General features: G+C 42.7%; 1 protein-coding gene across 4 annotated transcripts in view; it reads left to right on the forward strand.

Annotated features, from left to right (window-relative positions):
• taok3a (TAO kinase 3a) overlaps positions 1–17,843 on the forward strand; it is a 64,919-nt gene that overhangs the window by 28,323 nt on the left and 18,753 nt on the right. For all 4 annotated transcript variants that reach the window (XM_086169769.1, XM_086169770.1, XM_086169772.1 and 1 more), the window contains exons 3-12: positions 2,198–2,425; positions 4,105–4,176; positions 4,873–4,974; positions 5,117–5,162; positions 6,279–6,375; positions 7,306–7,419; positions 8,109–8,200; positions 8,346–8,439; positions 12,232–12,313; positions 16,635–16,802. In XM_086169769.1, coding sequence (XP_086025895.1) covers positions 2,294–2,425; positions 4,105–4,176; positions 4,873–4,974; positions 5,117–5,162; positions 6,279–6,375; positions 7,306–7,419; positions 8,109–8,200; positions 8,346–8,439; positions 12,232–12,313; positions 16,635–16,802 — 999 coding nt within the window. In that variant the 5' untranslated portion in view covers positions 2,198–2,293. The remainder of the gene's footprint in view (positions 1–2,197; positions 2,426–4,104; positions 4,177–4,872; positions 4,975–5,116; positions 5,163–6,278; positions 6,376–7,305; positions 7,420–8,108; positions 8,201–8,345; positions 8,440–12,231; positions 12,314–16,634; positions 16,803–17,843) is intronic.

A 17,843-nucleotide genomic window follows, 5' to 3' on the forward strand; every position in this document is an offset into this window, starting at 1 on the left:
AACAGCTTCAGGCTTTTGGTGCAGGTTTATTCTGTTGAACCTTGAAAGCCTGATTTCAGTCCTTTTAAAAGTTGCGTCCTGCTCAGCTTTCACAACTTCTTGCAGAAGTCGCCGTTTCCCTCCAAGAATAGAAGAGGCGACGTGTCAAGTTTACATCCCATGTCAACTCTTTTGCCGTCTACTCACGTGAGCCGAACAAAATCGTAAAAGCGATACCCATATCGTGACCGTTGGTGTTGTTAGTTTGAAGCCCCCCGATTGATGTTTGTGGCCTTGATCCTGCACCAAAATACTTTTTCAAACTTGAGGGCTCCATTCTGGTGCATCCGGTGCCAGAGAACAGAGGGCACAGGACGCCGCCTCTGAGATGATATTTTTGGAGTGGGTGTGATGGTTTAGATGCCTCTAAGAGGAAGGGATTAGGATGATGCTGATGCTTAGTGTCTTGGCCTTGCTGCCTGTGTGTCTTGCTGCCTCTGCCTGTATGTCAGCTGCTCTGTGTGGGGCTGGCCTTTGGAGCCAGATTTGCCTGCTGCATCTGGATGATGTTCACAGAAATTTCATGCTAGACGGAAAAAAAAGAGGGAGAGGTAGAGGGAGGAAGAGAACCGGGGACGAGAGAGATGGTGTGTGACTGTCTGTGCGTGTGTGTGTGTGTGTGTGTGTGTGTGTGTGATCCTGTGTGTTGCATGTGCAGCGAAGCTAACTGGAGCAGGGTGTCCAGGATGAGTACACGCTTGACAGCCTGGCTGCAGCGTTGTGATACAAAACACTCTGCGCTTGTGTGTGTGTGTGTGTGTTTGTCTGCACAGGCAATGTTACTCTGTGCATGTGATGAAATGATGCATCAGTGACTCAGCTTCAGCTGTCAAGTGTGTTGCGTGCGCGTGTGAGTCTGCGCATGTTCTCCGTGAGCAAATGTGACAGCGACTTTGACGGGCGGCTACCCGTCATCTTGTGAACGTCCTCTCCCCTTGTAACTCGCATGTAAATACGCACGGAGAAACAAGGATGTTTAGGGTCATTCAAAAAAGATCAATGTGTGATTATTCCCCTCGAGTTCTTTTTGTTAAATTCAGTGCTCTACAGTACACTGATACTGACCTTTTAAGAAGTCAACATTGTAACAAGCATGCTTTTAAAACATTTATTTAACTCCTGGCTGTGTCATTTCTTGAATAAACAGTCTGTGTTCTGCAACAATCTATCCAAGGCAAAGCACTTGTGATTCTCAAAATTGTCGGAAAAGTCCATAATGGTGCAGCATCTTGAGCGTTAGCCGTCCCTTCCTTGTTTATTAAGTGAAATTATAAATCGGTGGTCGGTAATAAGAGATCTTCTCGGAAATGATCTTCACGTGAGTTTATAACACGCGTTTTATAGTTCGATTTGTGCTGTAAAAACACTTGAGGCCTTGATAATTGCTTTGGCTGGATGTGTCTTCCTGGCAGCAGGTTGTTAAGATGCCACCAAACTGCATTCACGATCCACCGCCATTTCCTTGTTCCGGTCGGCGTTTACAGTCATGTGACCTGGTCTCACGTTACGAGCCAGGATGGCAAAAAGACAGCATTTGAATTCCGCCCAATTCAAATGTGCGTCCGTCTGTCATTAAAACCGACTGCAAAATGTTAGAAAAACTTTTCAGGATTTTTTTTTTTTTGTTGTAATTGCCAATTTTTAATCGTGAAGAAAATAATACATTTCTGCTCTTTGTGCAGTAGCAAGCTTAGATGCGGATCTCCTGTGAGTTACCTTTGCATGTTGATTTTCCAGCTGTATAATCATTTACCCACATGAGTGAAATGTCATTAAATACACATTGCTACAAGTCAAATGTTTTAACTCACGGGGGGGGGGATAGAAATTCTGCACAATATTGCATGTAAATTCTCATGTTGAATGGGTTTTTCGTCAGATGAGCCAAACTTAAGTACAATTTAATACTCTGAAAAGAAATTTCTGCCTCCCTTTAATGCCATTTTCCAGGTTTTTATTATTTGTGAGGGAAAACTACCGCTCTTCACGATCAACCAAACCTGAAAAAGGACGATAAAGACAATCATGTGTTTACCGAATCAGTAGCATCTGTAATCAAACCTGAAGAAGAGAACGGGTCGCTTATTGCCACGTCAATCCTCAGCTATCTGTTTTTAATCCTCTCCCTTGTTGTTTTTTGTCCCGTGTCCTCCTTAAGCTGGCCAATGCCGTGCCCGTCGCGGACTTCTGGTGGTGGAAGCTGTAGCGTGTACATGTGCGCGGTCCCTGCCGCCTAGCCCATGTCCAGCCCATAATGCCGTCGTCTACGCGGAAAGGAGTGCCGAAGGACCCCGAGCTGGCCGACCTCTTCTTCAAGGATGACCCCGAGGACGTCTTCTGTGACCTGCACGAGATCGGACATGGCAGCTTCGGGGCCGTCTACTTTGTACGTTTCAGAAGAAATGCTTTTGCTTATTTGTTTGTCCTCCGGCCAGACGTGGTCGTATTAACCCGAGCAACAAAACAAAATCGTGCTCGGACTTCGGGTTCGCCCAAATCTTTTTGGGACAAGTCTCGCTAAAGGTGTTGAGCCCTCTGCTCGCCACGCTGAGATTTTGTCTGTCCCCTTGGAGGATTAACATGACTTGACAGAATCTTAAATCTTTTTCAGGCAAAGTTTCAAAGGTTATTGATTTAATATAGCCGGACCTTCAACCCGGCTACTGAGGGGTTTGGAATATAATAGAGAAACAAAAGAGATCGATTAAAATAAAGATGATGTGATGATGGACTTGGCGGTGGAAGAAGAAGACAAAAATAGGGTTAATATTCACCTGTTAATATTCACATTGCTACAAAGACGGGAGTTAAACACCATGACTAGCCCATGATTTATTAAACATCCACTTATATAGCACACATTAATTCAGCAATGATTTCACCACGTGTCGTGAGGGTTGCCTCTGTAAGCTATGGCTCTTTGAATGGAAGTCCACAGGTTCCCCTCTCAGGGTTTTCTCCAGCCTCTTATTAAACTCATCATCGCAAATTCCTTATCAAGCCTTTGATTGGTGAGCTATGTGAAGGGAGCGAAGGGTTGCAGATACATGACAAGGACCCCAGGCGTCTTTTTTTTTTTTTTTTTTTTTTTTTCTTTCACGCTTTCCCTGGCAATTTTTGCTAATTTACTTTTAAAAAGGGCGAATCTCTCCCGCACAAACGCGGTATTAAGGCTTGCATGTTAAACACGCGATCACAGCGCATTAACATGTGCGCATTTTCTGTAGGTAATTGTACATGCGTGTTTAGTCAAAGAAATGCATGCATAGCTAATGCACGTGAAAACCAAGAAGGAATTCCATTATGAAGGAGACGGTAGTTCCCTCCGCTGAATACGCAGGCCCTCCACCCACAGCTTTGAATTCACAATAAGACATATGAATTGGCCCCTTGTAATTATTGATACACCTCCTTTTGTTCGTAATGACAATAAACTAGGATGGATTCCAGTACTTTAGTATTTGTTTTTTTTTTTTTTTTTCTTCCCCAGCTCTATTCACACACCCGTCCGCTGGGAAGGTCTATTATGCACGGACCGACAAGCAATCACGGGGATCAAATGAATGTAGAAAAAAAAAAAGGATTTATCCGGGAATACTCCCTTGCCCGCTGTAGCTTTAATTCCATTTGAATTTTCAACATGAAATTCCCATTCCTTCCTAAGTGGGATGAAGCGGAGAGACGAGCGCTCCGGCTGAGCTGTTCCCCGCGGCCGTCTGCCTCCGGGTTGATCAGACAGACTTGCAACGTGAACGTCTGTCTACCCCGCTGATGAAGTGCCAATGTGCGCCTCACCTCTTTCTGATCTTGGTTTACATTATTCTACACGAGCGAGAAGCTGTAGAGCAGCAGCCGGGTTGAAATGAAGGCCGAAAGAAGGGATCGGGACCAAAATGATGAGTTTACAATGACATGCTATGAGCTCACATCTATATTACCATTGGGGACTATTTTCAGCCCGCAGACATTTCAAAAATATATATTTTTAAACTCGTTTTGCATATGCTTGGGCTTACATGCCGGAAAAATAACTTTTTTTTTTTTTTCCATTTATGTGTTTTGCAGGCTCGTAACTCCTACTCCAACGAGGTGGTGGCCATTAAAAAGATGTCCTATAATGGCAAACAGACTACCGAGGTAGGAGACACCATTGGCATAGAACCGCGCGCACACACACACACACACACACACACACAGAAATTTACTCCTCAAACCCCATGTGTTGTATATCTAAACAGCATTGCAAAAAGATATATAAACACGAGAACAAGTGGAGTGTAACCAGTGTTTATTATCTTCGTGAGAGAACAGAAATAGCATCACACCATCCTCACTGCTGTCACATTAGGCTTGCAAGTTGCGTGCGAGACGTCTCATTTTTGGTGGAGGAGCTAAATTACGTCAAAATCACGAAAGGCTATTACTCGCCATCAGATGACGCAAGGTTGCAGGGAAAAAAAAATATGAGCCTCCCTCAAGCGAAGCATATAAAGAGTTGAGGCAGAAGGCAACATCCATGTGAGCGGCGAGAGTTGAACTCGAGCCTTCATCTCTGGTTTCGGCGACTCCCTTCTGAGAACTCATTAGTGAAGGTTGTGAAGACTCAGACATTCCCGCTCTTTCAAGACCCGCTCACACTTCTGGGTTCCATATCAACTCCTCCGGCCAAAAAGCATTAGCATTTCATTTTTCACCGATCTAGTGGCCCGTCAGTTGCATTTATGTTGCTACAGCGTAAAAGAATATTGTTTCTTAAGTGGTAAAAGATGGAGCTCTGAGCAAAGCCACCTGATATGCTTCTATCTGCGTGTTTTCCCGAATGTCTCCCCGCAGAAATGGCAGGACATCATTAAGGAGGTCAAGTTTTTGGGACAGCTCCGGCACCCAAACACAATCGAGTACAAAGGCTGCTACTTGAAAGACAACACTGCCTGGGTGGGTCGATCCTTCGCACCTCCTCTTCCTCAGCATATTCCAGCTCATCTGCCGCTTCTCATTAGAGAGCAACTTTAACTTTGGCAGATTTGCGTTGAAGATATTTTCTGATGTAACGCCAACCTTTTGTGTTCTCTCTCAGTTGGTGATGGAGTACTGCCTGGGCTCCGCATCAGATTTATTAGAGGGTAGGTATACAGTATGTCATACTTCCTGTCCGATCTTCAAACTGTGACAGAAAGAAGCCGCAAAAATAGTACTCAGACATTTGTTCTGACTAGTTTGGGGTGAAAATCTTTTTTTTTTTTTTTTTTTTTTTTTCTCAACAGAGTCCTAAAAAGCCTTTTTTTATTTTCAGAATGTGTTCTTTTCTTCCACAGCACCTTTATTATATGCTTGTAGTTTGGTTGTTTTTAATCTGCCTGGATTCAAAAGAAATGCCATGTGACCCGGAACTTCTCCCCCCTACCTGAAGGTTTAGTTTGATCTCACAACTCTTTCTTTAGTTGGTTTTTTTTTTTTTGTTTTGTTTTAACTTAGAATCAACCTAATCCAATCCAGACGCGGAATATGAACAGGGTTACAGTTCGGCCTTATGTCACGATACTCACCAGACACGGGAACATCTCCGGCGGTTAGATATCATTTGTGCCAGTAACTTCCTAAAGGAGTGAAATCTTGTGAATCCCATCAAAATAAGACATCAACCTAAACAAAGCACAGGCTTGAGGTGGATGCACTGCAATTTTATCTATCAAAAAGAATGTCCCTGCAGCAGGATCATCTGCTGTGAACATACTTGCCTGTAAATCTCTACAGATGGAGAAGCCACATCTGTAAATCTGGTTTAGTGTTGCTCTCTACCTTTCAAAGACACACAATGTCATCTTTTTAAAAGCTGGAACCCCCTGAGCCCATTTCTTAGATTCCAGAGTCTCTTCCTCAACCTGAGCCCATTGTGTTTTAGTAATAACCCGTGAGCGCGTTCTCGTCAGCGCTCACGACACGGGAGGTAAACATTCACACTGGTCTGTTTCTGAGAAATTCACCTTGTTGTGAAATGTCTCAGTTGTGTTAGCGCAGTGACCTTCTGATACGCTCTTTGTCACTGCAACGGTCAGGAGGCAGCCTGTATGTCAGCCCACATCCACACTGTTTACATGCCATTTATATGGCAGATAACCAGGAAGCACCTTTATTGTTGCTGCCGCTGGCTTTATTTAACATTCAAACATTTTCCATGGAGTTGCTACAGTTTATAAGCATAACTGCTCGTTCTAATTTTCATTATACTTCTTTCCAAGTTCATAAGAAACCACTCCAAGAGGTGGAAATTGCTGCCATCACCCACGGTGCCTTGTTAGGACTGGCTTACCTACATTCCCATAATATGATTCACAGGTGAGTCTGTGTATTTCCTTCCTCCTGTTGCAAAAAAAAAAACCCAACACACTTTAAAAAAAACCCTGCGATAATAAGCAGAGACACAAGTAATTATTAATCGTACAAACTGCGTCATTCCGTGTGTCCTACATTTTAGTTGCAACACCTCCCTTTCATCTTTAGTGATGTACAAGTTTGACTGACACGGTGCTTGTTTGTCCTTGAAAATCCTGCATGTTCAGTCTCTCCAACATCCGCTGCTTCATGTAGGTTAAGAAATGCAAAAGTCAAAAACTTGAAGGCATAGAAGACCCGTGTATCACTTTAGCAAAATCTGTAATGATACATCTTTATTGTATTTATTGTGGACTTTTATTGTCTTGATCCAGTTGATCCAGACACGGATCGCTATCCGGTAATATGTTTTAAGATTTTAATTGGTTAGTGGTTTTGAGGGAAATCATGATATTGCCACAGCTAAATTATTCAACTTTAAAAAAGAAGCAGCAATAGTGTTTCCAAAATGAAATCACAGAAATCTTATTCTTTTGAAAATAAGCATCAGCCTTAGAAATAGCAACTGTTTGAATGAAAACGGGTTGGAAAAAAAAAAAAAAAACAGAATTCAAAGCAACCTTGACTTTTTCAAACCGTCATACGTCAAATTTTAATTCCAGACGTGAGTCGCTGTTTCCGATTCCCCAAATGTTGATCTCGCGTCTTTCACGAGCAACGAAGTAGAAATGGATTTGAACCTCGTCTGGCGATACATTTATACATTTAATTGTGTGTTTTGTTTTGTTTTCTTTTTAATCTGATGAAGAAGCATGTCAATTGTGATGTATTTATTTATTTATTATTCGTTAAATGCGGCCCAGTTGTATTTTCAACATACCTCTGCCTCTTTTTTTTTTTTCCATGTACCGTCTTCATCTCCTCCCCATCCAGAGATGTGAAAGCTGGTAATATCCTGCTGACCGAGCTGGGCCAGGTCAAACTGGCTGACTTCGGCTCCGCTTCCATTGCCTCACCCGCCAACTCTTTTGTGGGAACACCTTACTGGTCAGTGCACTAAAACGTAACGGCAACATAGATGTATAAGATGGGACGGTTTTGTCAGTTTTCTCTTGATTAACCAACCTTTTTATATTCATTTCCTCTCATGTCTTAGTCGCTAGTCATTAAACACGCATCGTGGCTTTTTCTATTATAGTCGTGAATAAATCCGAAGAAATCAGTCCAGAATTGACTATCTCTGAGTCACAAATGCGTTACTCCAGCATTTTTAGGAGGAGGGGAAGGTCAAACAGGTCTTGGATCAAAATGTTTTTCTATATATTGTTACGGCAGCCGACGCAGCCTCGGCTAATGCCGTTTGTTTACTCATAGAAAGTCTGCGACACGTGCAGGTACAGTCGCGCAGCTTCAATGGCGAAGGCAAAACGAGCGCAACAGTTGAACCCCTTGTCGAACTCCCATAATGCCAGAAGGCAGGCGCACAAATCGTTGCCTTATTCATCAGACATACACACATTCGGGTTTCCTGCACTCTGCATATACAGAAATTCACACCAACATTTGCAAACTGAGCTGATATCACAGCATACCAGAGTCTTTAAAAGCTCTGAGAGGCTTAGCAGATTATAACATTTTCACGGATCCCCCCCACCACCACCCTCCCGCACCCCTCCACCCCTCGCTCCCCCATACTTAAACTGTGTGATTGTGCATTTTCATGTCTGTGTCCCCAGGATGGCCCCAGAAGTGATCCTTGCCATGGACGAGGGTCAGTATGAGGGAAAGGTGGACGTCTGGTCCCTGGGAATCACTTGTATTGAACTGGGTGAGGACAAATCTCAATAGAGGACCATTTCCTTCAGTGCGCTTCTGAAATATCAATGAGAAGTATATTTCATTCTAAAGACTTGTGCCTGCAACCACCATTAGCTGACTTCCTGTGTCCTTCTGCCGTCTGATTTGTATTTCAGCGGAGCGCAAACCGCCCCTCTTCAACATGAACGCTATGAGTGCCTTATATCACATCGCACAGAACGACTCCCCCACGCTGCAGTCCAACGAGTGGTATGTTTCCAACACACAACTCTAATACCGTTCCCCGTGTGCGACATTTACCGACCGTAAACTTTGTCAGTCTGAAATGTGATGTAGAGCATTTCAAAAGTCAGCAAAATTTCCAAAAATATCGTTCGCCCAAATGAAATTTTAGCCAGTGCAAACACAATACCTCCTGTCGACCTTGAATATGAAATGCAATCTGGACTTAGCCAGGTTAAGACGTCCCCATTGTTAATCTGTGTGACCTGTGATCCCCGGCGACGGGGCCTGGACAAGGTCACCCTGTAAGACTCTTGTGTAATAATTGCCTCGGAATCTTCAAGCAGAAAAAATTCTAATGCGTTCTGGCTAGAATGTAATACGACGGTCGGTCGTAGAAAACAAGGCTGTGCCTTTAACCCGGTCCTCTTTTAGGGCTCTTTCTCTTGATAGAATCTAATTTCAGACATAATCAATCAAAAACTCTCAAACGACGCCTGAGACTCGGGTCCTCCCCAGGCCACCGTGACCACAACCCTCATATCCATTGTAGGCCGCCCAAATTCGCCCCGATCAGACAGGGTTCCAGGCCAGCGTCAACACTCAACGTTGACAAACACCGCGGCCTCCATAATTGTCGTCGTTCCCACGGCTCTTGTGTGATTAGTGAGGAAACTTCTGATGTGTTTTGTAATATCTTTTTGAAGCTTTTTAAGGCTTAAGGGTTTTAGGGGGAAAATGTATTGATTTGGTTTCCTGTTGTGGTTCTAAGGGGCAAAACGTAACAAGTGTGGCACTGGTCTGAGTTCCTGTGCCTTATAGTCCATGCTGCAAAGTGCAAGTTAAATCCAAGCCAATTGATAATATATGGAAAAACAATTTATACCATAAAGTCGTGGGTCACCTCACGGGTAGTTTTTGGGGTTATTCAAGTGCAGAGTTTTTTTAAACCCAAACTGTGCATTGATGTATAGCACAACTTGTAACTGATTTCCGATGAACATCATAAAGTCCCCCGAATGTCCCTCTCGGGAATCTCTGATGTTTTAGTCACATTTCCTGTGCAATAAGTTATTCCTCGTAAAAATGCTTCTTAAAACCGGTTCATTTGTGATCCATTGAGATTTTGTCGAACCCGAAAGAGCAACTGACTGTTCTGTCAGACACGAAGTAATTTGTTCTTTGGTAAAGCCAGATGTTTTTTCCTTTGTCTTATTCTGAACCAAACAGTATTTAAGAAGATCAGCAGCAGCACGAAAAGAGTGTGACCTTATTTAATTGCTTGTGTCTGAATACCAGTCGTTGCCAGTCTTTCCGTATCGATAAATGATAAAACCAGCTGATAACTTCTTCTTTTTTTTTTTGATTTCACAACAAACTGCTGAAAACAGAAAAGTGTAATTACATACTTGATGGGATGGAGGAAACTCTCGAGGGGAAACAGACTTCGCTTCTTAAAATAAAAATGTTCCAACATCTCTGATGGATCTCTGGCAACACTCCAGAGACCAGAACAGTGACTTTATTCCAAACAATAAAAGGAAAAAAAAAAAAAGCACAAAGTTAATCACAGTCCCTGACAGGTAAATGTAATGTAATAATTATTTCACGGACTGGAAGGAAGTAAAACGAGCTGAAAATTACTTTATACGGATCTACTCTTTGTAAGATTCAGAAGTTAGCCTGCTCCTAAACCTGGGCTGTGAATAGGAAAAAGCGACAAGGGAACTTAAACTGAGGGTGTTTGCAGATTCTCCCGACACGCTTCTGGAACTAAAGCCAAGCAAATGATGACACCGAGGCAGCAGAGAGGTCTCTGCAAAACCCCCTTTAAAAATAACTTGACTCCTTGTCTGCATGGAACTTGTCATGTGCGGTACCATATTTCCTGCCCTCATTCCAGCACTCCCAAGTTCAGTTCTGCTCTGTTACATTGAAATACCAGCTTTTAAGGAACAAAAATATTCGCGGCTTGGCCCGAGCTATCCCCGAGCCAAAACCCGGAATTATCGTCCCGAACAACAGCGCTGTTCACTTCAAGAAAAAGAAAAAAAAAAATTCCAAAACTGTAGATTATATTATCAGCGTGGGCTGACACAGATGTCTCTGTGTAAATTACGCTTGTATCCAAAGGAGGATACACTCACAATCTCTAGAGTGTGTATATCTTTTTTTTCTGAATGAGCTGCATATTATTATATACACAGAAACAGTAAGCTTCAACTTACAGGGTAGGAAATAGCTCTCTCCAGCTCTGTCTCATATTTCTAAACAAATCTCACGTTGAATTAGAGAAAACTTACTCAGGTGCTCCACAATGAGGTTATCTGAAAAAAAGCACGCTCTCCTAAAGGCTTCTACACAGACATTCATACATGAATTTTACAGAGAGCGCAAAAGGCACTGTTTGATTTTGGTTTAAGGAGGTGCACACACTTACTCTCCCCTGACTTTCACAATATCTTCACATTTTTATTTTTTTTTTTTTTTCAAAAAAAATCACAACCATTTGTCAGGAAGCAGAGATATCGGGGGGGTTTCTCACCACATTTTCACTTTACATACGTCCGACTTAGTGGCCGCGGCTGGTTGGAAAGCTTGCAAACGCGTACGGGTCATAGGGCACGATGCTCGCAAGCCATCCAGTTCACCCGCTCGTGCACTGAGCTGGGGGCATGGAAGAAAAAAAGAGTAGACATTTCGTGCTAGTCTGAATACATTTTGATTAAAAACCATGTTTGGAAAACGGTCATCATCCAGGCAAAGCACATTCCACTGTTCACCTGTGTGATTGTCAGGGGTTGCAACCTTCGTTAAATATTAACCCCGTGTTTGATGTGCTCCCCCTCTCCGACCTCTTTCATTATCTCTCCGTTATCATACACACTTGTGTAATGCACAAGCTGCTGCACACGTAGTGTTTTGCCAATGTTGCAAGAGGCTGTTTCTACACAACCGGAGAAAGTCGCTGAATTTTCACCCCTACCTGCCTCAGAACAGCCCGCGGGCATCGGCGGTATTATTATTTTCAGCCCGGTATTCCGAGTTAGATAACAGGGTTCATTTGCACCTAATAAAAAAATAAATTAAAAAATTCGTATCGTCTTGACAAGCGGTTCATCAGAAACGCGAGCGAGGGGTTTTAACTTGCATTTTGCCTTTGAGAGCGCTCGGAGAACATTGCAGACCGAGCATCGTGCTGAGGCAAGCGTGGGGTGGCGCATGGCTGTGGTATTTTTGGAGGTGCTCCAGTGGCCTGAGGCTTCCGCAGCATCCAGCCAGATGAGACAAGTAGAGACATAAGCTCCATAGTGTTACTTTGGAACACAAACACAAGGCCACGCTGTATATACTGTATCCTGGCGCAAGACAGACCTGCACTCATCACGGACAGGGTGTACATTCAGCCGACGTGGCCGCGACCCGGCCGTGACCTCACGATCGCACGCGGACGGCACTCCTTGACTACTTTTCCCCTTTCGAGCAGCAATCCCGAAACACAAAGGATGAGATCTGAGTTTGAGTCGGTCGGTCGGTTGCAAACTGTTCCAGCTCCAGTGGCCCATATTTTTATTGCCCCAGATTTTTACATAATCTGCATATGGTTCATATTTTAGGCGAGATCGCATAGGATTGTAATGAAGCGCAGTGGGAGAAAATACACCATAACGCTTTTTGAGCGTTCGGTTCTGCAGGTGCGACCGAAGCCCATTATCGAAACGGCAATATTGAACGTGGATGAAGCAGTTGTGGTGAAAACGTGTGCTTTAACTCGGAGGGAGAATCCGTGACCTCTGTCTCTCCCCTCTCCTCACCCAGGTCTGACCCATTCCGGAGCTTTGTTGATTACTGCCTACTGAAAATTCCTCAGGACAGACCCTCGTCGGGGGAGCTTCTACGAGTGAGTGGGCTCTCTCTGTAATCCCTCCAGCTCCGACCTCACTTCCTGTCTCAGGCAGTCCCGGAGCCATGCGGATGAGTCACTCCCACCCACCCGTGGCTCCCTAATACAAAAGCATACACACAGTGTCTTCTGCAGCACCCTGCTGAGAATCGCTTCTTCTTTCTCATCCCTCCCTCCCTTTTTTTTTGTTTTTCGTGACTGTGCTTCCTGTGCCTTTGCACAAACATGGAGTGTGTGTGTGTGTGTGTGTGTGTTTTTGCCACTCCCACATTGGTTTCTCGCTATGATCCAAATGTTACGGTAAATTAACAACATTTGGTGGGCAACAACCAAAGCATTTGTGTGAAAGCTCAAAGCCTCATTGATTTTTCACTAGCAGGGACTTCATACTTTTGATAATGAAAATAATCATTTTCTTTTTTTTTTTCTTGATTATAAGCTGAACATGAGAAACAAAATTCATATAATAGGCAAAACAATGTCAAAGGACAGCTGTAAATTCAAATTGATCGAACACACCGCTGTCCTTTGACACTGACAAATAGTCTCATTGTAGGTTTGGTCCCAAAAAAAAAGGCTGGTCCAGATCCCTGGATATTTGTGGATAGTTGTTATTAATTTCAACCATTCCCTCTCAGAAACATTTTTAATTGAAGGAAAAAGTCACCAAAATGGTGACTGGATTAAATTAATTAAATTGATATAAATGAAAACAAGTGTCACATGTCCTTTGATACAAAAGATAGTTTCTTGCTTATCTTCCCTGACTTCTGGATTTGTCTTCGCGAAAACTACTATCGGATCATTATTACATTTTTACTGGAGAGCCTTGAAGAGTCTTATCTTACGCTCAAGTCAAAACTGCTTTTTCTATATTTCTGGTTCAGTCTCACGGTTCAGATAATATTATCACATGTTGTCCGCCTCTCCTCCACCGCCATCTGTCAAACGATCGGCCAAATAATCCCATGAAACTACATTTCCAAAAGATGGCAGCTGCAAGTCAGTCTTGATGATGAGATTTCTTAAGCCCTCCTGCCAAAGAAAATTTACGACACACACACAAAAAATACACAAAAGTGGCGTCGATGGGTGTTTTCCTTTGTGTTTCCCGCCGTTGTTAAGGGGGCTGATCAGCTCATTTCTGTGACTAACATCTCACATCGACTAATCCAATTGGTCCCTAAGAGTTTTATGTTCTTGGTGATCACGCTTAACTCTGAGCGAGTCCGAGCAGGAACTTTCTCACCTACCTCGGATGAGGATTGAAGCGGGGGATGGGGGGGGGGGGGGGATCCGTGGTTAGATAACGGTTAAAAAGAGGGGCACTGGGTTTATCTGGATGGGATTGATATTCAGACTGGGATCCTCTTCCCATCGCCCCTGACCCAAATCCTGCCCCAAGAACCATTATACAGGGATAAGTACTAAACAGACTTTGGATCAGTGTCCGAGGGGCTGCTTTATGGTGGAGGGCCGGGAGGGGGTCGGCTGTTGACTTATGATTAATACCCCACTTTCTCCTGTGAGACATATGCACAAAATCACTCTTCCTCTCAGCTCACACACACACACACACACACACAGACACACACACACCCTCTAGCTCTTTAAGGGGGGAATCAGGTCACTAATCTCTCTGTATACCTCATTCTCTATAATAGTCATAACATTAATAATGAAGAAATAACCGATTAGCGACCCTCATTCATGAGCGTATGGATCCATCTTTACTTCCCACGCGTAGCGTCTTGAGAATTACAGATATATTATTGATGAGATTCAGCTATTTAAATGATTTGATTTCATTGTCAGTCACTGAATTTTGGGAGAGAAAATACAGTTTTAAGAAAATAATTAAAAAAAAAAATGTCTGTACACATATATATATATATATATATATATATGTGTGTGTGTGTGTGTCTGTGTGTATATATATCTATATATATCTATAGATATAGATATATATAGATAGATATATATACACACAGACACACATATCTATATATATCTATATAGATATATATAGATATAGATATAGATATATATATATACATATATGTATATATATCTGTGTGTTTGTGTGTGTGTATATATATATATATATATATATATATATATATATATATATATATATATATATATATATATATATATGTGTGTGTAGATATACAGGGCTGTCTCAGAAAATTAGAATATTGTGATAAAGTTCTTTATCTTCTTTTTACTATGTCTCTGTCTGACCAGACCACATATCAGACCTAATCTTGACGCTTTGTTCAAATTTATAATGGTGCATCTGGCACATGTCGTATCGTGACAGTAATTTGCCTTTTTTTAACTTTATTTATGTATCTCAGGGAAAAAAAATAGATAATGAAAGGGGCAGTGCAATTCATTTAAATGAAATATTGCAGAGGGATAGGAACCAATAAATAGTATCATACAAACAATAAACAAACATGAATAAAAAATCCCTCTCTCAATCTATACATACAGGACTGTCTCAGAAAATTAGAATATCGTGATAAAGTTCTTTATCTTCTGTAATGCAATTACAAAAACAAAAATGTCATACATTCTGGATTCATTACAAATCAACTGAAGTATTGCAAGCCTTTTATTATTTTAATATTGCCGATCATGGCTTACATCTTAAGAAAACTCAAAAATCCTATCTCAAAATATTAGAATATCATGAAAAAGTAATTTTTGTTTTTTTAATTGCATTACAGAAGATAAAGAACTTTCTCACAATATTCTAATTTTCTGAGACAGTCCCATATATAGATGTGTGTGTGTGTGTGTATGTATGTATGTGTGTGTGTATATATATATATACTGTAATTAGATACATACTGTGTGTGTGTGTGTATGTGTATATATTAGTTATTTATTTATTTGTCTATTTTCCTCCAGCCCTATTAAGAAGAGTCCCGGGTTTCCTTAACATTGCTTTAGAGGAAGCCGTGACCCACTCACACCAAGCCCACTCTGAGGAGCAGTAGATAAGTTCTGGTTGCTCGGTGGGCGGTGGGGGGGCGGCCAGCTTCCCACACCGCAACGTCGGTCCATCAAAAATCGGGACAAATCACTCTCATCTCTATTTTCAGAGCGTGATGTCATTCCCCGGTGTCCTGAATAACCCATTACACCAGCATCTGTCACATGGAGAGGAAGGTGTGCAGAGAGAGTGCTGCAAATAGACGGGAAAATATATATATTTCCATTTCTTACTCTCTATATATATTTCAGTACTTGTGAGGCTGCTCATATTTTCAGCCATTTAAACAGCCAATATTTTATGAATGAGTGTGACTAAGAGGAGGGGAAGTGGGTGGAAATGTGTGTGTGTGTGGGGAGGGGGGGACATCTTGCATTTATGTTTCACTTTGACTTCCATCCCGGTTTCGGTGAAGTAACAGGACACAATCAGCTGCGTGCACACCCCCAAACTACATTCTCACCCCTAACCCACTTGCCACACCCACCCGCTGTGACCTGCTGGTTATCTAACGCAACATAAATAGCATCATAAATGCAACACACCGCGGCCTCCAGCAAGTTGCACCTCAACCGAACTCCTCTCGAAAAGTTGCGGCGCTGACAGGATTGATCCTGACTCACAGAGAGCCGTCTCCCTTTTGCGTAACAATAATGCTCAAGGAATTTGCCCACGCATTACAAGGAACATCTGTTTGGTTCAGTGGTTCAAGTTTGTTGAGGTAACCTCACATGTTCTCACCCCCCCTTTGGCTTGAAATGTCCTTTCAAATATGTTAATTTTTTATAAGTAATCTGGAAAAAAAAAGCCTAAACGATGGAATCTTGGAGTAAGTGACTCAATGGTTGATTCAAACACTTGATGGCCAGGACACAGGCACCCTTATTTTTTTTTTCTTCTATATTTCTTTTTCTTATTTCCAATTTCTTAACCGTTTATAGCAATGAATGTCGCTGTTAGGGATGATGGATTTGTATAGGAGGATATAAAGTGTGCCTGGGACCCTCAGTGTCCTGAACAACCTACAGGCGCCCTCTAGTGACGCACAAAGTCGCACTTGCAATATTCTACATCTTCTCAATTCTTAAAAGATTGCAAGACGTAGAAGCTGAGGTCAAGGTGGACATTCCTTTTAGTTGTTAGGTTTTATTCGATTATTAGTCCCCCAATATTATATGAAAGAAAAACTGTATTTTGATTGTATAACAGAAATTCAAATACCATTTCTTGCCTTGAACCATCCCCCCCCTTAACTTTTCAACATGACCTCTGACCTTTCCCTAACTGAGCGACCCTCTACTCTCTTTTCCCCAGCATGACTTTGTGCGGCGGGAGCGCTCGCCGCGGATTCTCATCGACCTCATCCAGAGGACGAAAGACGCCGTGCGCGAGCTGGACAACTTGCAGTACCGCAAGATGAAAAAGATCCTCTACCAGGAGAAACACAACGGGCCCATGGGAGAGAGCCAGGAAGAGGAGGAGGTGAGGAGAGCGTCAGAGGGAGGAGGGACAGATTAAGGGGAAATATAAGGGGAAGCTCCCGGGACCTAAGAAATAATGCTGAGATTAGAATATTGGGGTTTATCAGCACAGATGGCGACAAGAAGTGTCTGAAACAATGAGCCTCTGTGATTACAACTGTCCTACCTTGCGCTTCAGTCGAGAGAAGCGATTTTTTTTTTTTTTTTTTTTTTTTTTAATTTTCATCACACATTTCAGCGCTCAAACACCGGCCTCAAAAGAACCTTTTAAAACAATAACGGTTAATCCCGCCAAAAGAGCAATGATCAGCCGGCCAACACGCACCGGCTGCACGCGGCTGTGTATCATTTCCTACTATATATTTTGAATGAGCGACAAGGGAGCTATTCTCCTCAGAGCCAGCAAGCAGGCTGCTGTCTGCTACCCAGCAGATGAGCTCTGATTTACAGCACACACACACACACACACACACACACAGCGAGGAACTGGGGAGCGGCTAACTAGTCCCAAATTATATTGTAGAAATTCCACCAGGGTGTTTCGAGACGCACACACTGAACTTTTCTTTTGAGTGTCCCCAAAAACTGTCTGGGTTCTTCACGTTGACACTGACACCATGTCCCTCAAATAAAACCAGGGAGCGACGTCCAGTAGCTACACTGACACCCTGCACCGTTTAACTCGGCTACCCAGGAGGCTAAAGCTAGGAAAAGGCTCCGGGATCTACCAAGAGAATCCAAAGGCCCGACCACAGCGCACACCCAAAGCTGCCCCGTTGGGTTCTCGTGCATCATGCCAGTAATTATCCTCCCAGCTCTCTGCCAACAGTAGCCTGAGTGAAGTTTTCAAGTGTACAAAATACCGCCGTGACGCCGCTTTGACAGGAAAACAGTGTTAAATCTTCCACCCAAACAAGTGGATTGAACCGAATTTATGTGGCAAAACTACCAATTTAAAAAAAAAAAAAAAAGAGAAAAACACTCATCAGGCAGAGGTTAAGTTTCGTGACTTGAAAAGACTTATTTAACTCCATGTTTTTTA

The sequence above is a fragment of the Fistularia commersonii genome, chromosome 22 (genome assembly GCF_037954325.1).
Source record: "Fistularia commersonii isolate RoL2024-O1a breed Wild chromosome 22, RoL_Fcom_v1.0, whole genome shotgun sequence".
NCBI classification, from domain to species: domain Eukaryota; kingdom Metazoa; phylum Chordata; class Actinopteri; order Syngnathiformes; family Fistulariidae; genus Fistularia; species Fistularia commersonii.